The sequence below is a fragment of the Oncorhynchus tshawytscha genome, linkage group LG16 (genome assembly GCF_018296145.1).
Source record: "Oncorhynchus tshawytscha isolate Ot180627B linkage group LG16, Otsh_v2.0, whole genome shotgun sequence".
NCBI classification, from domain to species: Eukaryota; Metazoa; Chordata; class Actinopteri; order Salmoniformes; family Salmonidae; genus Oncorhynchus; species Oncorhynchus tshawytscha.
Window position 1 is genome coordinate 44,334,601 of NC_056444.1, and position 23,336 is coordinate 44,357,936.

The following is a 23,336-nucleotide window of genomic DNA, read 5'->3' on the forward strand; positions in this document are numbered from 1 at the left end:
GGGGGTTGTGCTTACAGCCCAACACCGTGCAGGACATTTGGCATTTGCCAGAGAACACCAAGATTGGCAAATTCGCCACTGGCGCCCTGTGCTCTTCACAGATGAAAGCAGGTTCACACTGAGCACATGTGACAGACGTGACAGTCTGGAGAACGTTCTGCTGCCTGCAACATCCTCCAGCATGACCGGTTTGGCGGTGGGTCAGTCATGGTGTGGGGTGGCCAGAGGTAGCCTGACTGCCATTAGGTACCGAGATGAGATCCTCAGACCCCTTGTGAGACCATATGCTGGTGCGGTTGGCCCTGGGTTCCTCCTAATGCAAGACAATGCTAGAGCTCATGTGGCTGGAGTGTGTCAGCAGTTCCTGCAAGAGGAAGGCATTGATGCTATGGACTGGCCCGCCCATTCCCCAGACCTGAATCCAATTGAGCAAATCTGGGACAGCATGTCTCACTCCATCTACCAACGCCACGTTGCACCACAGACTGTCCAGGACTTGGCGGATGCTTTAGTCCAGGTCTGGGAGGAGATAGGAGACCATCTGCCACCTCATCAGGAGCATGCCCAGGCATTGTAGGGAGGTCATACAGGCACGTGGAGGCCACACACACTACTGAGCCTCTTGTTTTAAGGACATTACATCAAAGTTGGATCAGCCTGTAGTATGGTTTTCCACTTTAATTTTGAGTGTCACTCCAAATCCAGACCTCCATGGGTTGATACATTTGATTTCCATTGATAATTTTTTGTTGTTTTTGTAAAATTTTGTTGTCAGCACATTCAACTATGAAAAGAAAAAAGTATTTAATAAAAATATTTCATTCATTCAGATCTAGGATGTGTTATTTTAGTGTTCCCTTTATTTTTTTGAGCAGTGTACAATGTTGTTGAGCCATCCTCAGTTTTCTCCTATCACAGCCATTATACTCTGTAACTGTTTTTAAAGTCACCATTGGCCTCATGGTGAAATCCCTGAGCTGATCCCTTCCTCACCAGCAACTGAGTTAGGGAGGACACCTGTATCTTTGTAGTGACTGGGTATATAGATACATCATCCAAAGTGTAATTGAGATATTCAGTCTGCTGTTAAAAAATAATATCTACCGATAGGTGACCTTCTTTATCTAGACATTGGAAAACCTCCCTGGTCTTTGGGGTTGTATCTTCGTTTGAAATTCACTGCTCGACTGAGGTGCTTTACAGATAATTGTATGTTTGGGGTACAGAGATGAGGTAGTCATTCAAAAATAATATTAAACACTATTATTGCACACAGAGTGAGTCCCTGCAACTTATTATTTTAAATCATTTGTAAAAAAGATTCTGAAAACATGATTCTACATTAACATGATAGGGTATTGTGTGTAGGCCAGTGACACAATATCTCAATTGAATTAATTACAAATTCAAAATGTGGAAAAAGTCTAGGGGTGTGCATACTTTCTGAAGGTACTGTCTGTTACCCAGCAGACACAATCCAGATAAACTGCGTTTTCAGCATAAACACACCCCTACATGGTCACCTTTGTTAACTGCTGCTGCTTTAAAGGGACTGCAGAGGGTTTTCTGCCTCCTCCCACATTCTGTGAATCACGCTGAGTGTGGAAAGTGCTGGGAGGCAAGCCTTGTGCCCTGGGGTAGACCGCCGGCCTCTTATTCATAGTGGCAAGCTATGCACCCATAAACACACACCTCTCTGGGATGGTTCATGCCGTGTTTTTTCCCAGGCTTTTATCTGGCCCAACGGTTTGAGGTGGTTTCGTAGCATGTGAAGCTGGAAGGGATCACTGAAACTGATGTGTGGTAGAACTATCACATGAACTATCACATGAACTATCACATGTGTCGAATACAATAGGTGTAGGCCTTAATGTGAAATGCTTACTTACGAGCCCCTAACTAACAATGTGGTTGTTGCATTGGATAAGAAATAAAAGTAACAAGTAATTAAAGATCAGCAGTAAAATGACAATAGCAAGACCATATACAGGGGGGTACCGGTACAGAGTCAATGTGCAGGGGCACCGGTTAGTTGAGGTAATATGTACATGTAGGTAGAGTTATTAAAGTGACTATGCATAGATGATAACAACAGAGAGTACCAGCAGTTTAAAAGGTGGGGAAATGCAAATAGTCTGGGTAGCCATTTGATTAAATGTTCAGGAGTCTTATGGCTTGGGGTAGAAGCTGTTTAGAAGCCTCTTGGACTTAGCGCTCCAGTACCGCTTGCCGTGCGGTTGCAGAGAGAACAGTCTGTGACTAAGGTGGCTGGAGTCTTTGACAATTTTTAGGGCCTTCCTCTGACACCGCCTGGTATAGAGGTCCTGAATGGCAGGAAGCTTGTCCCCAGTGATGTACTGGGCCATACGCAGTACCCTCTGTAGTGCCTTGCGTTCGGAGGCACTACAGAGGGAGAATGCCAAGTTGCCATTCCAGGCAGTGATGCAACCAGATGCTCTCGATGGTGCAGTTCTTTTGAGGATCTGAGGACCCTTGCCAAATCTTTTCAGTCTCTTGAGGGGGAATAGGTTTTGTTGTGCTCTCTTCACGACTGTCTTGATGTGCTTGGACCATGCTTGTTTGTTGGTGATGTGGACACCAAGGAACTTGAAGCTCTCAACCTGCTCCACTGCAGCCCCGTCGATGAGAATGGGGGTGTGCTCGGTCCTCCTTTTTCCTGTAGTCCACAATCATCTCCTTTGTCTTGATCACATTGAGGGAGAGGTTGTCCTCGCACCACACGGCCAGGTCTCTGACGTCCTCCCTATAGGCTGTCTCGTCGTTGTTGGTGATCGGGCCTACTACCACTGTTGTGTCATCGGCAAACTTAATGATGGTGTTGGAGTCGTGCCTGGCATTGCAGTCATGAGTGAACAGGGAGTACAGGATGGGACGGAGCACGAACCCCTAAGGGGCCCCTGTGTTGAGGATCAGCATGGCAGATGTGTTGTTACCTAACCTTGCCACCTGAGGGCAGTCCGTCAGGAAGTCCAGGATCCAGTTGCAGAGGGAGGTGTTTAGTTCAAGGGTCCTTAGCTTATTGATGAACTTTGAGGGCACTATGGTGTTGAATGCTGAGCTGTAGTCAATAAATACCATTCTCATGTAGGTGTTCCTTTTGTCCAGGTGGGAAAGGGCAGTGTGGAGTGCAATAGAGATAGCATCATCTGTGGATATGTTGGGGCGGTAAGCAAATTGGAGTGGGTCTAGGGTTTCTGGGATAATTGTGTTGATGTGAGCCATGACCAGCCTTTCAAAGCACTTCATGGCTACAGACGTAAGTGCTACGGGTCAGTAGTCATTCAGGCAGATTACCTTAGTGTTCTTGGGCACAGGCGGTCTGCTTAAAGCATGTTGGTATTACAGACTCAGATAGGGAGAGGTTAAAAATGTCAGTGAAGACTCTTGTCAGCTGGTCAGTGCATGCTCGCAGTACACATCCTGGTAGTCCATCTGGCCCTGCGGCCTTGTGAATGTTGACTTGTTTAAAGGTCTTACTCACATCGGTTGCGGAGACCATGATCACACAGTCTTCCCGAAGAGCTGGTGCTCCCATGCATGTTTCAGTGTTATTTGCCTCAAAGCGAGCATTGAAGTAGTTTAGCTCGTCTGCAGATGCTTCCCTTTGTAGTCTGTAATGGCTTGCAAGCCCTGCCACATCTGACAAGCGTCAGAGCCGGTGAAGTATGATTCGATCTTAGTCCTATATTGATGCTTTGCCTGTTTAATGGTTCGTCTGAGGGCATAGCGGATAGATTTCTTATAAGCTTCCAGGTTAGTCCCGCTCCTTGAAAGCGGCAGCTCTATCCTTTAACTCAGTGTAAATGTTGCCTGTAATCCATGGCTTCTGGTTGGGGTACGCACGGTCACTGTGTGGATGACATCATCAATGCACTTATTGATGAAGCCATCGGAGGAATCCCGGAATATATTCCAGTCTGTGCTAGCAAAACAGTCCCGTAGCTCAGCATCTGCTTCATCTGATCACTTTTTTTATTGATCTAGTCACTGATGCGTCCTGCTTTAATTTTTGCTTGTAAGCAGGATTCAGGAGCATAGAACAACTATGCTGTGGCTTACTCTTATCTTCAGTAGCTGTCTTATCTGTGGTGGGCGTCTTAGCTTTAGTGTACGGTTCTTATGGTTGTTTTGAAAAATAAATATTGTGGAGTCATTAGCGAGATCCCCATTAGCTAATGGAGTTGGACTGTATCACTAACCAATGCATGTACTCAAGATAATGAAAACAAATCAGGAAGTGTTTGACTGACTTTTTATTTATTGCTTATTAAATGTCATTTTTTTATGTCCTTCAAACTTGGACTAGATGTAGCAACAAATATATTAGCTGCTTCTCTTCCACAGTAAAGATATGAAATAGAGTTCTTAAAGCGCTTCTCTAGGTGAGTTTTATCTCTAAGCTGCAGGAGCCAAAGGTTTACAGGACCACAGAGTGAGATGGAAGTTGCCCCTAACTAATGAGCCAGGGTCAGACATCTTGTCACTTCTTATGATTAGGCACAGGGGATAGGAAAGGGTTATAATGACAACTTCTACCTGAGACCAATGTGGACGTTTGAAAAGAGTTTGGGGTTTACCTACATGCATTCAGAAGACATACTATGACGTCTTGGACTTAACCAGGTGTCCTGAATCTGTGAGACATCCATGGGTTCATACACTATAGATACAAAAGTATGTGCACACCCTTGAAATTAGTGGATTCGGCTATTTCAGCCACACCCATTGCTGACAGATTTATAGAATCGAGCACACTGCCATGCAATATCCATAGACAAACATTGGCAGTAGAATGGCCTTACTGAAGAGCTCAGTGACTTTCAAACATGGCACTGTCATAGGATGCCACCTTTCCAACAAGTCACTTCGTCAAATTTCTGCCCTACTAGAGTTTCCCCGGTCAACTGTAAGTGCTGTTATTGTGAAATGGAAACGTCTAGGAGAAACAACGGCTCAGCCGCTCACTACCGAGTTCCAAACTGCCTCTGGAAGCAACGTCATCACAATAACTATTCGCCGGGAGCTTCATGAAATGAGTTTCCATGGCTAAACAGCCACACACAAGCCTAAGATCACCATGTGCAATGCCAAGCGTCTGCTGAAATGGTGTAAAGCTCGTGGACACTGGAACAGTGGAAACGCGTTCAATGGAATGATGAATCGCGCTTCACCATCTGGCAGTCCGACGGTTGAATCTGGGTTTGGATGATGCCAGGAGAACGCTACCTGCTCCAATGCATAGTGCCAACTGCAAAGTTTGATGGGGGAGGAATAATAATCTGGGGATGTTTTTCATGGTTCGGGCTAGTCCACTTAGTTCAAGTGAAAGGAAATCTTAGCACTACAGCATACAATGACATTCTAGACAATCCTGTGCTACCAACTTTGAGTCATCAGTTTGGGGAAGGCAATTTCCTGTTTCAGCATGAAAATGACCCATTGCACAAAGAGTGGTCCATACAGAAATGGTTTGACGAGGTCGGTGTGGAAGAACTTGACTGTCCTGCACAGAGCCCTGACCTCAACCCAATCGTACACCTTTGGGGTGAATTGGAACGCTGACTGCTAGCCAGGCCTAATTGCCCAACATCAGTGCCCGACCTCACTAATGCTCTTGTGGCTGAATGGAAGCAAGTACGTGCAGCAATGTTCCAACATCTAGTGGAAAGCCTTCCTTGAGGAGTGGAGGCTGTTATAGCTGGGGGACCAACTCCATATTAATGCCCATGATTTGGAATGAGATGTTCGACGAATGGGTGTCCACATACTTTTGGTCATGTAGTGTATTAACATGTTTCCTGCAAATCCTTCCATGTGAGGGGGGAGGCTGTCACAGATTAAGACTGTACAAATGGAGCACTGAGGATTACTGTCGTGTGTAATTCTCCTTGTTAAATATAGCTGCAAGGTTTGGGTGCGTTCAAGTGTGGAGCATAACTCCACATTTTTCCTTTGACTGTTTCATAAACAATTTGTTTTTAATACATTGAAAATAACAGCCAATACTTTATCTTTAGGCTATAACCTGTGCTTTATAGCATTTAAGAATACAAATAATTTGTAAAAGGAGTCAAGTCTATCGACACTGTAAATGCAATCAAAAAAGTGGAACATTTCAGAACAGTCATTATTCTCTGTTATAAACTGGGTGGTTCGAGCCCTGAGTGCTGACTGGCTGACAGCCATGGTATATCAGAACGCATACCATATGTTTGTCAATATATTTATTTTTACTGCTCTAATTACATTGGTAACCAGTTTATAATAGCAATAAGGCACCTCGGGGTTTGATATATGGCAATATACCACGGCTAAGGGCTGTGTCCAGGCACTCTGCGTCGTGTCATACTTAAGAACATCCCTTAGCCGTGGTATATTGGCCATATACCACACCTTCTTGGGGCTTATTGCTTAATTGTGTGGCATCTGTCTCCAATCGCATTAACTTTTCACCCAATCGAATAAAGCTTACCAGTCAAAACAGTTTTTGCATATTTGACATTTTGTGATGTTTTGGTCTTACACGGAACCCAAACCGGCTGCGCGCGAGTGCCATCGGGCGCTATCGTGCATAAATGTATTTTGTCCCCCTACACCAAACGCGACATGCAGGTTAAAATATCAAAACAAACTCAACCAATTACATTAATTTGGGGACAGGTCGAAAAGCATTAAACATGTATGGCAATTTAGCTAGTTAGCTTGCACTTGCTAGCTAATTTGTCCTGGGATATAAACATTGAGTTGTTATTTTACCTGAAATGCACAAGGTCTTCGACAATTAATCCACACATAAAATGGCCAACCGAATCGTTTCTAGCCTTCCAGGCTTTTTCATCTTTGAATTTATATGGTGATTGGCATCTACACTTTTACCACGACAACCAGCAAAACATTTCGTCTTTCAATCACCCATGTGAGTATAACCAATGAGGAAATGGCAAGTGGGTACCTGCTTCTATAAACCAATGAGGAGATGGGAGAGGCAGGACTTTCAGCGCGATCTGCATCAGAAATACAAAGGAGTTCTATTTTATCCCTTGGCATCGCATACGCTCGTTGGCGCAATAATTGAATAACATGGATTTCTAAATGTATTTTGCGACGCTGGCGCACGCGACGTGTCCGGTCTGGTCAGCATGTTAGGCGTTTTTTGGGGGGGCTGTAGGTGCTCACAATTTGTGTTGTTGTTGAAAATTACTACTTGATCAACAGTACTACTTCTAGTAGGAGTGGAAATGTAACATTATAACTTTAAACCGTCCCCTCGCCCATCCTCGGTCGCGAACCAGGACACATCAACAACTGACACCCACGAAGCATCGTTACCCATCGCTCCACAAAAGCCGCGGCCCTTGCAGAGCAAGGGGAACTACTACTTCAAGGTCTCAGAGCAAGTGACGTCACCAATTGAAACGCTATTTAGCGCGCACCACCGCTAACTAAGCTAGCCGTTTCACATCCATTACACTCACCCCCCTTTTGACCTCCTCCTTTTCCGCAGCAACCAGTGATCCGGGTCAACAGCATCAATGTATCAGGATAACTTTAGACCGCCCCCTCGCCCATACCCGGGCGCGAACCAGGGACCCTCTTTACACATCAACAACAGTCACCCCTCGAAGCATCGTTACCCATCGCTCCACAAAAGCCGCGGCCCTTGCAGAGCAAGGGGAACCACTACTTCAAGGTCTCAGAGCAAGTGACGTCACCAATTGAAATGCTATTTAGCGCGCACCACCGCTAACTAAGCTAGCCGTTTCACATCTGTTACAGAAACATGAAGTGTTGTCATTTAACGAGAGACTAGTTTCAATGCAAAGATTTTCACTTGAGAAATACTGCACCAAACATCTTAGTGAGATGTAAACATGTCAAAATTTAATGACAGATTTCTTAATTATGACTAATTTCAGGAAGTGTTTCTGGCTAGTGCTCCCGAGTGGCGCCGTGGTCTAAGGCGTCACTACAGTCCCTGGTTTGAATCCAGGCTCTATCACATCCGGTCATGATTGGGAGTCCCATAGGGCGGCGCACAATTGGCCCAGCATCGTCCGAGTTTGGCCGGGGTAGGCTGTCATTGTAAATAAGAATTTGTTCTTAACTGACTTGCCTGGTAAAATTTTAAAAATCATTAAAATGTTGTTGCTTCGTTCTATTAGCAGGGACAAACAACAGTTATATTTTCTTCTTTTTCAAGCGAAGGTCTTTCGGGAATATGCGAGCACAGACTATTGCTTTACCTAGCCGAGTTCTGCTGGGAGAAAGCCGAACCTTTGTATGCAGACTCTTTATCCTCAGGTTAGACACTGACAGCTCACGCTCAATTGGTCAGTATTGGCCTGCCAATCAGGAGAGAGGGGAGAAATGCCTTATCATCATGACAGAGACATTATCTGCAATCAGCTTTTCGGGTTTCAGCTGTGTTCAATGAAGGTAGATTCTCATGGCATGTCCTCTCTTCACTCAAGGCAGTATTAGCTCAGTGAGAGTCAGTTCTGACTGACGTGACAGTGTTTTTTAAACAGATTATTTTTCTTTCTTCCAAAGTGAAACGTTTAAATGCTCTCCAATCTGCATGCAGCTTTGTTGAAGCTTGTTAATGAACTTAAAAAAGGAAGATCAGCCAGCCGTTCTTTGCTCCATTCAATTAATTCAATTAAATGTGTTTCACAGATTTTCTTGTGTTGACAAAAATACATTATGCCACAGGATTATCTAGCGTACCATGAAGAAAACATTAAATATCAATTACTCTGCATGGTGTTATCCTGCAGGCTCTGTGTGGAGTAAATTTAGACATGGAAAGGAAAACAGGATTTCATGGGTAGAATTTAGCAGATTGAGAGCGATTTTATTATTTTATTTTACCTTTTTTTAACTAGGTAAATCAGTGAAGAAAAAAATCTTATTTTCTATGACGGACTAGGAACAGTGGATTAACTGCCTTGTTCAGGGGCAGAACGACAGATTTTTACCTTGTCAGCTCGGGGATTTGATCTTGCAACCTTTCTGTTACTAGTCCAACGCTCTAACCACTAGGCTACCTACTGCCCCAGGTTTTCCTAATCTTTTCCTAATAAACAATTATTTTGTTTATCGTTTTGTTTATTTGTGGCCGTAGTGAAAGTACAGAAAAGCAACCTTCAACACTGGGAGCCCACTGCCAACTACAGCCACACCCAGCACTGCAAGACATGGAGCAGTCCCAGCCACCAGCTCAACCAGCAGGACCACTGCAAATGTAAGTTGGAATGTGTGAATATCCTGCTGGGTATAGTACAGTATATAACCTTTTTCCTTGTTGCACGTATGTATTTTGAGTTGCTGTTGATCATCAGTCATTTTTTGGGGTTAATGATCCTAGATATGATCCCAATGATATGATATCATTGACTTTGCATTAGCATCATATGTAGCCCCTGTGGAGTTACAGGTCAAGTGGCGAGTTGCATTATTCTACCTTGAGGGGGACTTCTCTTTGCATTGGTTTGATGTTGTGAGCATGTGTCCTTTCAGCTCTGGTGTGTGGTGGCTTCTCCCCTTCCTCCACAGCCACCTCAGGGTACAGCAGCACCCTGCCCTGCCCCATCCCCCCCGTCGCCCCCACAAGCCCCCACAGCACGACACACAAGAGATGCCAGCGGAGTAAGGAGCACAAGAGCTCACGTATGTGGATTGTTTTTTCCATGTGAATTCATAACATTGTTTTATAATAGTTTGAGAATTTACCCTGCCTCCCCTCGTCAAAGTGGTGACCGCTCTGATGACTGATCACTGACGTCGACTAAGATGACTGATGGAAAGACTGATAGCTGACTCCCTCTCTTCTTTTCACTCTCGAACACTCACTTTCCCTTTCTCTCTCTAGCGCTCTTTTCACTCTGACCATTTATTCTTTCTCTCTTCCTCCTATCCATCCAACCCCCCTACCAGTGTCCCTAGCATCCAGCTCAGTGGGCCCTGGGGGTCAGGTTGTTCACGTGGAGACCAGCGAGGTCGTCCTGAGGGGGGATCCACTCCTAGGGTTTGGGGTTCAACTGCAGGGGGGTGTTTTTGCCACAGAGACCCTGTCCGCCCCCCCAGTCATCCGCTTCATCGAGCCCGACAGCCCTGCCGAAAGGTGACCCACCCACACACAGAGATGCATGTGCGCACACGGCCTTCCACACAGAGACACACAGTGTGTTAGTCACTCAAGAGGATGGTGGGGCATCATCAGGAGTGATGGGGCGAGTCACTGCTTTCTCTGAGGAGTATTAATCTGGGTCTCCTAACTATCCAAAGACGTCAGTGTTCGATACACTATGTCCTATCAATTCCATTAGCCACTTTGCTTTGATGTAATTTAAATAACTGCAGTGGTATTAGAACCTGTATTTGTGAGAAGCATTGTAGTCTACTTTCCCGGTAGTTTATTTGTCACACCACACTTCAACACTCTTAATTTTGATCCTTGCATTTAATATCTGTTTATTGAATAAGATAAAACGATACAGGCCAATTAACAGCGAGCACCGATTAGGCCAATGTGTGGTCTCTCTCCTTGTCTTGTAAGATTAATGATAATGTCTGTATGAACAAGAGAAGGCCTTGTCCCCTGGGTGGTGTAATACCATTAAAAGGCTCCCGCCGTTGGGAGGGAATGACTCAAGCAGAACATCGTATTGTGATGTTCGTCTCAGTCCTGACGCGACGGTAAATGAATCGCAGTGGTTAGTGAATGAATCCTAGTTCACAGTGCTCCTATGTGTTCGTCCTGAACATTATGTGATCATGGACGTAAGTATGTCTGATTGTACAGTAGGAGTGTGGGTTTGTGGGTGCATGTGTGTTTGTGTAATGGAAGTGGTTTGGTGAAGTGTCTGTGCCCTTATTCAAGGTCAAGCAAGGTGAAGCGTAATTTATTTATCAGAAAGATGATTGAGATTTGTTCAACTTAGGTGACATATTGATTCAATATTAGTCATTTTTCTGTGAAAATAAGTTTACTTAAAGGTTTTCCATTGCTCAGAAGAAGACAGGAGGGACCATTCAAAACAAATGAAAAATTTAACAACATGAATTGATTGTGCCCTTCAGGGTCCTGACTCAGTGGATTGTTGTCAGTGAGAGGAGATCAAAAGGACAAAGTGGAGTTGAAATATACGAAACAAAACTATAAACGCAACATGTAAAGTGTTGGTTTCATGAGCTGAAATAAAAATGGCTCATATGCACAAAAACCTTAGTTCTCTCAAATTTTGTGCGCAAATTAGTTTACATCCCTTTTAGTGAGCATTTCTCCTTTGCCAAGTTAATCCATCCACCTGACATGTGTGCAATATCAAGAAGCTGATAAAACAGCATGATCATTGCACAGGTACACCTTGTGCTGGGGACAATAAAAGGCCACACTAAAATGTGCAGTTTTGTCATAGAACACAATGCCACAGATGTCTCATGTTTTGAGGGAGCGTGAAATTGGCATGCTGACTGCAGGAATATCCACCAGTGCTTTTGTCAGATAATTGAATGTTAATTTCTCTACCATAAGCCACCTCCGATGTAGTTTTAGAGAATTTGGCAGTACTTCCAACTGGCCTCAAAACCGCAGACCACTTGTAACCACACCAGCCCAGGACCTCCACATCTGGCTTATTTTTCTGCGGGATTGTCTGAGACCAGCCACCCAGACAGCTGATGAAACTGTAGGTTTGCAGAATTTTTGCACAAACTGTCAGAAACCGTCTCAGGGAAGCTTGTCTCCGTGCTCGTCGTCCAAGGACTTGACCTTACTGCAGTTTGGCGTCGTAACCGACTTCAGTGGGCAAATACTCATCATCAAATCCCACTGGCACGTTGGTGCCCCATGGTGGGGTTAAGTTATGGGCAGGGATAAGCTACTGTCAACAAACACAATGCATTTTATTGATGGGAATTTGAATGGACAGAGATACCGTGATGAGATTGAGGCCCATTGTCGTCCCATTCATCCGCTGCCATCACCTCATGTTTCAGCATGATAATGCACAGCCCCATGTCGCATCTGTATACAATTCCTGGAAGCTGAAAGTGTCCCAGTTCTTCCATAGCTTGCATACTCACCAGACATGTCACCCATTGAGCATGTTTGGCATGCTCTGGATGGCTGCGTGCTCCAGTTACCGCCAATATCCAGCAACTTCGCACAGCCATTGAAGAGTGTGACAACATTCCACATGTCACAATCAGCAGCCTGATCAACTCTATGCGAAGGAGATGTCACGCTGCATGAGGCAAATGGTGGTCACACCAGATTCTAACTAGTTTTCTGATCCACGCCCCTACCCTTTTTTTGTTGTTGTTAGATTTAAGGTGTTTATTCCCAGCCTTGTGAAATCCATAGATTAGGGCCTAATGAATTTATTTAAATTGACTGATACTTGTATCTGAAATCTACAGCAGTCATGAGAGTAAAGAAAACAAGATGGATCTGTAAATGTGTATATGCTCCATATAACAGATGCATGGTATTAGTCAACATGGAGGAGGTTTCTTATCGCTTTACAGCAGGAGTCTCATGGTCTCCGCTGAAAATGCTTTTTGGTTTCAGAGTTGGCTTAATCTGGGTCTGGGAAATGGGCCGTAAATGAGAGAAGTATTGGGGAAAATAGTTCGTAACACCTGGTCATTTGGATAAATGTCTGTCTAGTCTAACTGTATAAAGGCCACATTCACTATGAAAATGAGTTTTATATTTTCATCTAAAATGTGCTGAATGCCACACACAATTACCCTTTTTCCTCTATTTTTATCTTCTAACTGTGCTTTGTGTTGTCAGATGTGGACTTCTGCAGGTGGGGGACAGACTCCTGTTAATCAACAGAATCACTACAGAGGATGGAACACTGGAGGAAGCCAATCAACTACTGCGAAATGCCTCTCTGGCCAATAAGGTCACTCTGGAGGTCGAGTTTGATGTAGCAGGTATAGCCTTTTTATTTTCTTTAACGTTTGTTTATCAAAGTTGGAAATGGCATCTCTTTTATCCATTCATATTTTAGCCAGAGCGACTTTAGTTAGTGCATTCATCTTAAGATAGCAAGGTGAGACAACCACATACTGTGTCATAGTTAGTACATATTTCCTTAATATGAGTTAAAAGGACAGTCTGCATTTGTTATTTATGCTTTAATCAATCGGTTAATTTCATGTTTTTGTCCCCAATTAGAATCAGTGGTTCCAAGTAGTGGCATGTTCCATGTGAAGCTGCCCAAGAGGAGGGGAGTAGATCTTGGCATCACAATCAGTGGTGAGAATACCAGATGCGAACAGCAGGGGGCGACGTAGCCCAACATTAGAATCCTTGGCCTTCATATCAAGTCAATTCAATCTCAGTTCAATTCAAGGTGCTTTATTGGCATGGGAAACATATGTTAATGTTGCCAAAGCAAGTGAAGTAGATAATATACCAAAGTGAAATAAACAATAAAAATGAACAGTAAACATTATACTCAAAGTTCCAAAAGAATAAAGACATTACAAATGTCATATTATGTATATATACAGTGTTGTAACAATGTACAAATGGTTAAAGTACAAAATGGGAAATAAATAAGCATAAATATGGGTTGTAATTACAATGGTGTTTGTGCTTTACTGGTTGACCTTTTCTTGTGGCAACAGGTCACCAATCTTGCTGCTGTGATGGCACAATGTGGTATTTCACCCAGTAGATATGGAAGTTTATCAAAATCGGGTTTGTTTTCGAATTCTTTGTGGATCTGTGTAATCTGAGGGAAATATGTGTCTCTAATATGGTCATACATTGGTTAGGAGGTGAAGCTCAGTTTCCACCTCATTTTGTGGCGCAGTGTGCACATAGCCTGTCTTCTCTTGAGAGCCAGGTCTGCCTACGGCGGCCTTTCTCAAAAGCAAGGCTATGCTCACTGAGTCTGTACATAGTCAAAGCTTTCCTTAAGTTTGGGTAAGTCACAGTGGTCAGGTATTCTGCTGCTGTGTACTCTCTGCTTAGGGCCAAATAGCATTCTAGTTTGCTCAGTTTTTTTGTTAATTACTTGACACATTGGAAATAATAATAATTTTGTTTTCTTATGATTTGGTTGGCTATTTGAGTTTTGTCTCTCTCTCTGTGGATCAATGCTCTGTGATCCATGACTGGTCTCTTAGACTGTCATGGAAGCTACTGCCTAATTATGTCTGAATAATAGCAGTCTAATACAAGCATTTATCATCAACTCTTTCACACTTTAACAAGCCTGGAAAAACAAAGGACAGCAATTATCTGTAGCACAGAGGATTTTAGGGAAGTGATACCACATATACTGAAGGTAGTAGTAGGGCAAGCCAACAGTGAACTTGTTATATATGCAATGATGTGGGACTGTTGTGGGTGTGTGCATTAAAGTGGAGCATGCATGTATCCAGAGCAAATTAAAATAATCTGGGCTACAGGTAACTACTGATAAATGTGATTTCTATTCCCTGCTATTATCATTGTGGATGTTATTAACATTTAATGTAATGGTGTCTCTGTCTGAACAGCAAGCAAGAGACCCGAAAAAGCTCTCATCATCTCTGACATCAGAAAAGGAAGCATAGCTCACAGGTGTGTCCCACATTCCAATCACATGGGGAGTCATGCTGATAAGATCAGCAAAGAAATGTCCAGTTTTTAGGTTACTCCAACAAATTACTTGCTTTACTGCCTCTGTTCTGGGTTTAGTTTGAAATGCAGTGATACTAGTCATGAGCAGTAGTTTTTCCTCACCATGTGACCTTACCAGGAAAAACAGGGCCCTAGTAATAGTATCTTTAAGATGCAAAGCAAATGTCAGGTACAAACAGACAAGTATCACTTGATGTTTTATCTGGTTTAATTTGCTGCCCTCCTCTCCCCTGCCTGCTAATAGGACAGGCACGTTGGAGCCAGGGGACAGGCTGCTGGCTATCGACAACGTGCGTCTGGAGAACTGCACCATGGAGGACGCCATGCATGTGCTGCAGCAGGCAGAGGACATGGTCAAGCTCCGGATCCAAAAGGATGAGGATAACGCTGGTAAGATGAACACAGAGTCATGCTACAACAATAAAGATGCAGTATTGCGTGGAGAGGTTGGTTTAAAGTACAGATTTCTGTCCAATGAGGTTGAATTCCCTAATGGACACATCTCCAGACTGTGTCAAAACATTGCTGTATATTTACCTAGTATAAACACACGTCATTACATACCATGTGTCATAAGAAAGTTAATATGTGATGTTTGAATTGTGCTGTAAGTTCCCACTGTTTTCGCACATTTTTATGTAAAATACCATCTGAAAAATAACTGTAAAATGAAGTATAACAGAGTGTCATGGTGCTTTGATTTGTCAAGTGGCTTGTTTTTACATGTTTCATTTGTGACTCATGTCTGATGTGTGCTAGCTAGTGTGCCATTTATTTTTGGTCTAATTTATCCCTTATGTAATAACTGTCATATTTCTACATGTTCTGAGCATGTGTGGTTATGCGTGCTCTCTCTGTCCCTGTCAGATGAGCTGGAGATGTCTGGTTCCATTATCTACACAGTGGAGCTGAAGCGTTACAACGGCCCGCTGGGTATTACCATCTCAGGCACAGAGGAGCCTTTTGACCCTATCGTCATCTCAGGCCTCACCAAGAAGGGCCTGGCTGAAAGGTGAGAGGGTTGGGGTTCAGGTGTCAGGGGCATGAGGTTGGCGCTCCTATTATAAGAGTGGTTAGAGGTGATGAGACTATAGGGAAGATCTCAATTGCATACTCCTCGCGTCCTCTCCCCTCTGACCTTCTCCTCTAATGGGTTTTGAGAATTGGGCGAGGAGAGAGGACACGAGGAGTATATAATTGAGATTCTCCCATAGACTGGCTCCATAGGTGCAAAAGCCTTTCCTTGTCTCCTCTGTTTCATCTGTACTGTATGTATAGACAGGCTGTAGGTGAAAGCAATATGGAGGAGGCCTACCCGGGATCTTTTTTCTGTCTGGATTTTCTGTACAATTCTTTAATGTCAGTATAGATAGTCGAAGGTTGGACTATTGAGATGCACCTCGACTCTACTATTATGGTTGTGATTTATGGTTGAAATAAGGACGCTACGAATTGTGATTTTTGCCACACCCTCAAAGCCACACAGTGTAAAATATGTCAATAAACAATATCTGTCTGATGTTTGCTTAATCAGCTCTTTGTTACTCTCTTGCCAAACTGGACAGTCGGGCTGTTTCATTGCCGCGACCATACAGAAAAGCCTCTGAAACAGAGAAGGAACTATCACCACACTCTGTCCTTTATCGCCTTCTTATTAGAGCCCAACCATATATCGTTTCACCAATATTATCAGCTGATTATATTCGATAAACAGGATGAAAAAGGAAAATATGTAAAAAAATAAATAATAACAATCTACTGTATTGTTACGGTTAGGAGGCTCAAACACTAGAGCTGTGTTTTAATACCTATACAAACATACTGTATACTACGTACTTAATGAGTATATACTATATACTCTTAGTTCATTTTAGTATACTATAAACAAACAGTATGTTTTTGGTTGAGCGTACTAGCTCTTCTCCTGTCTACGGGAAGTTGATGTTGTTGCTATGCAACCTCTTGCGAGCTAGTTAGCATAACAAATGACTAGTTAGACATTTTACGACTTCGGATGTGTTCTTAAATTCAATCTGGAGTGCCAGAGTAAATTCAGAGCGTTTTTCTCTCGGAGCGCATACTGGACGCTCGGGAGTAGGGTTGATTTGAGCATTCTGACCTTACAACGGCAGTCAAGCACCCAAGCTAACGTTGGCTAGCTTGCTAGCTACTTCCAGACACATGAGAGAACACACCATTTTACGTTCCCTAGCAGAGCTGGTTAGGCAGTTTACATGTCATCCATAGCGTTGGCGACTGTAACTGTGCTGTTGGCAACAATTGAATTACGTCTGCCATATTCAACGGGTGTTGAGCGCTCATAAGTTAATTATTCTGTGCTCTGGGACACTCAGACGAGAGTGCTCTGAAAGCGAATTTTCGAAAGCACCCGAATGTCCATTGAGAACGCACAATGACTATACCCTTTAGCTAAGCTAAGAATGACGGGAATGATCAAGTCAATAAACGTGGGGTAGTTAACCTGTAGTTAATATACTGGCAAGTTTGACGTGTAAGTAGCCAACTAACGTTAGGTAGCTAGCTAACATATCGGTACATACTGCTGTATTGATATGCTATGTGGTTCTTAAGGACATAGTAGCTAACAATTTGTTAGCCAACATAACGAGTAAGGTAATTTATTTGAAAAGTAATTTATTACATTGCTCAACATTTTCTTAACATTTCTTGTAATTAGTCAAAGCAATGAATTTGTATCCGCTCTCGTACTTCGGCGGCGCATATTTTCCGCCATTTTCTTCAAATCTGAAAACAATGTGAAGCCATTTCCAGAAGAATTGCATTATGGGCCCTAAAGTACGGAAATAGTGTCCTTTGTGTGTATACTTCATATTTTGGCAAATTTAGTACGACATCCGGGAACTTTTGGCATACTAACTATATCCATACTATGAATAAGCATTCTATATACTCAATTCACGTCACAAATAGTACGGTTAGTGTGGTTAGTATGAGTATTCGAACACAGCTAAGGTTTCCACAGGATAGCAGGAAGTCGCTTTCTCAGCAAAACCTCTCACAGACCTAGCCTGGTTCCAAACCTGTAAGTTATGTGCTTCAGGTAAGAGAACAGAGCTGTGAAGTAGTGACTGCTTAGCTGCAGCGTTTTTCCCCCACCCTTAGTGGGGGGGAAAGTTCATACAAGTTCATACACTTGTTTAAGGGTGTTACAGCATGTCATTTGAGCTGATATTCCCGTCCTCTATGCCCAAGTTGGTTTTAGGTCGTTTGAACAACCAATTACCTTCTTGTTCACTTATCTTATCTCATGTTTGTAATATGATTGATATGTATATCTGTTGGCTCATGATACCCTAGGAAATGACAAGGGCGTCTTCCTTTGAAGGAAATTTGTCGTCCGTCATTTTGTATTAATTTTGTCTTTTGTCTTCATTTTGTCTTCTATAGGACTGGTGCCATCCATATAGGGGACCGTGTCCTGGCCATCAACTGTGTGAGTCTGAAGGGGAAACCCCTGAGTGAGGCCATCCATCTACTCCAAATGGCCGGAGAGACTGTCACCCTTAAAATCAAGAAACGCCAAGATGGTATGTACTACTGTGGTTAAGTTTGTTAATCAAGTTGCTTTAAAAAAAAAGTATGCATGGAAGGGCATGCTGAGCCTTGTATTTGTTAGAAGAGTTTCATTGACATAAATACATTACGTTGAGTTAGGATTCTCTCTTGACTCTCCATTCTCTCTCTGTTCCCATGCAGAGTCGGATGGGCAGCAGATGTCGGAGCAGGCAGGATTCCCGAGCGACACAGAGGATGAGCTGACTGACTACCAGAAGACCAGTAAACACTCAGGGGTGTACTCTGCCACCGGGCCCAGCGTGTACTCTGCCATGAGCTCCTGGGATGGTTCCGGCATCGACACTGGCTACGGCAGCCAAGGTGAGGACAGAACACGGCCGCACAGTCATTACCAGTTTAGACAACCAGCTTAGGCCACTTTAGATGATTGCTATTATCACCTGACTGTCCTGAAATCAGTTGTTAGGAGTGGGTAGAATGTTGACATGTTTATTTATGTTTGTTTTTGTCCTTTGTATTCAGGAACGTATCTCCACAGAGGTGCAGATTTGACCTTCCAGCCTAACGAGTGGAGACGCACCAAACCGACCAGGACTCACCTCACCTCCACTGGCCTTACCGCCTTTACCCACCACTCCCACCTCTACGATGGGAGATACGATGAGGATGACTGGGATAAGGCTGCTGGGTGAGCGCCTACTTTAGGCGAGAACAAAGGATTAGCAGCCTGGTTTCTAGTCTGTTTGTGCTTTATCCTGCTCTTAATCTTGGAACTCCCTCTCCCAGATCCGGGAGAATTTTCATCAACTGACACTAATTAGCATAACGCAACGGACAAAAAATATTACTAGAAAATATTCATATTCATGAAATTACAAGTGAAATATATTGAAACACAGCATAACCTTTGGTAATCACCCTGTCATCTCAGATTTTGAAATTATGCTTTACAGCCAAAGCAAAACAAGCATTTGTGTAAGTTTACCGATAGCCTAGCATAGCATTATGCCTAGCTAGCAGCTGGCAGCTTGGTCACGAAAATCAGAAAAGCAATCAAATTAAATTGTTTACCTTTGATGAGCTTCGGATGTTTTCACTCACGAGACTCCCAGTTAGACAGCAAATGTTCATTTTGTCCCATAAAGATTATTTTATAGCCGAAACACCTCCGTTTGTACTTCACGTTTGGTTGAGAAATCCACCGGAAACTGCGGTCACGACAACGCCGAAAAATATTCCAAATTAGATCCATAATATCGACAGAAACATGGCAAACGTTTTTTTATAATCAATCCTCAAGGTGTTTTTCAAATATCTATTTGATAATACACTGCTCAAAAAAATAAAGGGAACACTAAAATAACACCTAGATCTGAATGAATGAAATATTCTTATTAAATACTTTCTTCTTTACATAGTTGCATGTGCTGACAACAAAATCACACACAAATTATCAATGGAAATCAAATTTATCAACCCATGGAGGTCTGGATTTGGAGTCACACTCAAAACTAAAGTGGAAAACCACACTACAGGCTGATCCAACTTTGATGTAATGTCCTTAAAACAAGTCAAAATGAGGCTCAGTAGTGTGTGTGGCCTCCATGTGCCTGTATAACCTCCCTACAACGCCTGGGCATGCTCCTGATGAGCTGGCGGATGGTCTCCTGAGGGATCTCCTCCCAGACCTGGACTAAAGCATCCGCCAACTCCTGGACAGTCTGTGGTGCAACGTGGCGTTGGTGGATGGAGCGAGACATGATGTCCCAGATGTGCTCAATTGGATTCAGGTCTGGGGAACGGGCGGGCCAGTCCATAGCATCAATGCCTTCCTCTTGCAGGAACTGCTGACACACTCCAGCCACATGAGGTCTAGCATTGTCTTGCATTAGGAGGAACCCAGGGCCAACCGCACCAGTATATGGTCTCACAAGGGGTCTGAGGATCTCATCTCGGTACCTAATGGCAGTCAGGCTACCTCTGGCGAGCAAAGAAATAGCACCCCACACCATGACTGACCCACCGCCCAACCGGTCATGCTGGAGGATGTTGCAGGCAGCAGAATGTTCTACACGGCGTCTCCAGACTCTGTCACGTGCTCAGTGTGAACCTGCTTTCTGTGAAGAGCACAGGGCGCCAGTGACGAATTTGCCAATCTTGGAGTTCTCTGGCAAATGCCAAACGTCCTGCACGGTGTTGGGCTGTAAGCACAACGTGGACATCGGGCCCTCATACCACCCTCATAGAGTCTGTTTCTGACCGTTTGAGCAGACACATGCACATTTGTGGCCTGCTGGAGGTCATTTTGCAAGGCTCTGGCAGTGCTCCTCCTTGCACAAAGGCGGAGGTAGCGGTCCTGCTGCTGGGTTGTTGCCCCCCTACGGCCTCCTCCACGTCTCCTGATGTAATGGCCTGTCTCCTGGTAGCGCCTCCATGCTCTGGACACTACGCTGACAGACACAGCAAACCTTCTTGCCACAGCTCGCATTGATGTGCCATCCTGGATGAGCTGCACTTCCTGAGCCACTTGTGTGGGTTGTAGACTCCGTCTCATGCTACCACTAGAGTGAAAGCACCGCCAGCATTCAAAAGTGACAAAAACATCCGCCAGGAAGCATAGGAACTGAGAAGTGGTCTGTGGTTATCACCTGCAGAACCACTCCTTTATTGGGGGTGTCTTGCTAATTGCCTATAATTTCCACCTGTTTCCACCTGTCTATTCAATTTGCACAACAGCATGTGAAATGTGTTGTCAATCAGTGTTGCTTCCTAAGTGGACAGTTTGATTTCACAGAAGTGTGATTGACTTGGAGTTACATTGTGTTTAAGTGTTCCCTTTATTTTTTTGAGCAGTGTATATCAACCGGGACAGGTGGCTTCTTAGTAGGAAAGAGAGAAACAATGGCCGCATTTGTCTTTTATGCACAAAACACTCTGAGAGCCTCCAGCTGACCACTGACGCAATGTTGTCGTTCAGGCTCATTTTTCAAAATAAAAGCCTCAAACTATGTATTGTGACACTAGACACATTTGGGAAGACATAGAAAAAGGAATCTTGTTGATGTCTCATTCACTGCTCAATAGGGACGCATAGGAACGCAGAGCTTTCTAAATAAGAGTCCCTTCCAGATTAGATTTTCCTCAGGCTTTCGCCTGCAATATCAGTTCTGTTATACTCACAGACAATATTTTTACAGTTTTGGAAACTTTAGAGAGTTTTCTATCCTAAGCTGTCAATTTTATGCATATTCTAGCATCTTGTCCTGACAAAATAGCCCGTTTACTTTGGGAACGTTATTTTTCCAAAAATGAAAACAGTGCCCCCTAGTTTCAAGAGGTTAAAGCACATGCAGATCTGGACATGGCACATGGATTTTTTCATTTTAAATTTTATGTCACATGTGCCGAATACAATTCACATTACAGTGAAATGCTTACTTACAAGCCCTTAACCAACAATGCTTTAAGACATTTTAAGAAAACTATGTGTTAAGTAAGTGTAATACCTATCACATTTTTACATCAAACATTGTTTAATTTTGTGGCTTTCAATGCTGTTATTTTTTCATTTTCATCTTCAAGTATGCCTTCTGTATGCCTCCATTGATGAATGTAAGCAATGAGCAACATAAACAAGTTTGGTTTAGTCTAAAAGTCAATATGTATTGATTCACTGCCAGCTATCAATTTGTAAAGTGAATCCAAGAAATATGCAATTTTTCTCAATCACCACAGTTGTTTCTTTCATCCATGTTGTCGTGCTTCGTCTATCTGTGCTTTTTCTCTCTTTCTCAGGTATTCTCTCTCTAATCTGCTTTACTAACTGCCCGTGAGGTTCCTGGTGTTTCACATAAACACATTTTTTTTCTGTGTTGATTCTGTCTTCACCAAACCTGTCCCTCTAAAGCACCCAAAGGCCCAAATAGACACACACCTGTTCATTGTCTGTTGCCTCACTCTTGACTCTTCACTAGATTTTTTTTTTCTCAACTTGTGACCTTCACTGCCACAAATGGTCAACTCTTGAAGAATTTTTGTGTGGCCTAACTTTAAAACTATTAACCATGTGCATGAAGGCTCTGTCTGTTCTAATGGAATACACTGTTTTGCGCCTTCTACTGTGATAGTGAGAGAGTTAACGCTTGCCCTCCCTGAGGCCTGAAAGGTTTTTAAAGGACCTCTCCGCTATGCAGTGCAATGCCTGCATTACCCCCACTGCTTTGCAGGCCACACCCGTTTCAAACCAGAAGCAGGCATCCCCAGTCCCAGAACAGCAAGGCTCCTCTCATGTTCTGGTTACTGCGTTGTCATAGATACGCCAGCCCCCCTCATTGCCATGGCACCCTGAACCAGGAGGACACCTTCTGGTCCCAGGCCCTGCAGGACCTAGAGACCTGCGGCCAATCAGAGATACTCAGGGAGCTGGAGGTAGGCTACATCTCCCTCCCATCTGTTTCAATCTGCTACTAAATGAAGCAATACAAAAGTCTGATTGTCTAGACAGTCCAGACACCTGCTGCCACTTTTTCTATTCAGTCAAGCTGTGTGTGCATAGGTACATGCGTGCAATATATTAAGTTATTTCCTTCACATGCCCATCATTTTGTTTTCTCCCAGGCGTCCATGACAGGCAGCACTCTTAGCCTGTATCTGGCGTCCCAGGAAGTGCTAAAGAGCAGAATCAGTCCTGTGAAGAGGGGTCCCATCCATGACGAGCCTAAAACCAAAGGCAACCTGCAGAGGTCCAACAGGACCAGGGACACACCCCCCAGAGGGAGAGGAGAGACCCAGGAGACCACTTCCCCTACAGCCCTGGAACTGCTGAAGGTGCATAGCAGGGTGGGAGGGGGCATCTCAATTCAGTTCCTATTCATGGACTGACAAAACATTGGATTTTCAGTCCACTTCATGAATTTACTGACTTGAAATGCGAACTGATATCAACCCTGGTCCGTGGGGAATGATGTGGTTGATTTCCAATCCAATCCATGCTTATAGCATGAATAGCTACCATATAATCGGAGTATGCAGACAACCCTGTAAAGCTATTGATCAGTGAACTGTAGCCTGACCCTGCTCTACATTTAAGTGATAATGCCCTTGAAGC

General features: G+C 43.7%; 1 protein-coding gene across 1 annotated transcript in view; it reads left to right on the forward strand.

The window, feature by feature from the left end:
- LOC112215162 (glutamate receptor-interacting protein 2-like) overlaps nucleotides 1-23,336 on the forward strand; it is a 69,527-nt gene that overhangs the window by 41,609 nt on the left and 4,582 nt on the right. Inside the window, exons 10-22 of the mRNA XM_024374107.2 lie at nucleotides 9,146-9,265; nucleotides 9,541-9,690; nucleotides 9,958-10,144; nucleotides 12,824-12,969; nucleotides 13,214-13,294; nucleotides 14,548-14,611; nucleotides 14,916-15,061; nucleotides 15,539-15,683; nucleotides 18,101-18,240; nucleotides 18,410-18,589; nucleotides 18,752-18,917; nucleotides 22,405-22,657; nucleotides 22,847-23,056. Coding sequence (XP_024229875.1) covers nucleotides 9,146-9,265; nucleotides 9,541-9,690; nucleotides 9,958-10,144; nucleotides 12,824-12,969; nucleotides 13,214-13,294; nucleotides 14,548-14,611; nucleotides 14,916-15,061; nucleotides 15,539-15,683; nucleotides 18,101-18,240; nucleotides 18,410-18,589; nucleotides 18,752-18,917; nucleotides 22,405-22,657; nucleotides 22,847-23,056 — 1,988 coding nt within the window. The remainder of the gene's footprint in view (nucleotides 1-9,145; nucleotides 9,266-9,540; nucleotides 9,691-9,957; nucleotides 10,145-12,823; nucleotides 12,970-13,213; nucleotides 13,295-14,547; nucleotides 14,612-14,915; nucleotides 15,062-15,538; nucleotides 15,684-18,100; nucleotides 18,241-18,409; nucleotides 18,590-18,751; nucleotides 18,918-22,404; nucleotides 22,658-22,846; nucleotides 23,057-23,336) is intronic.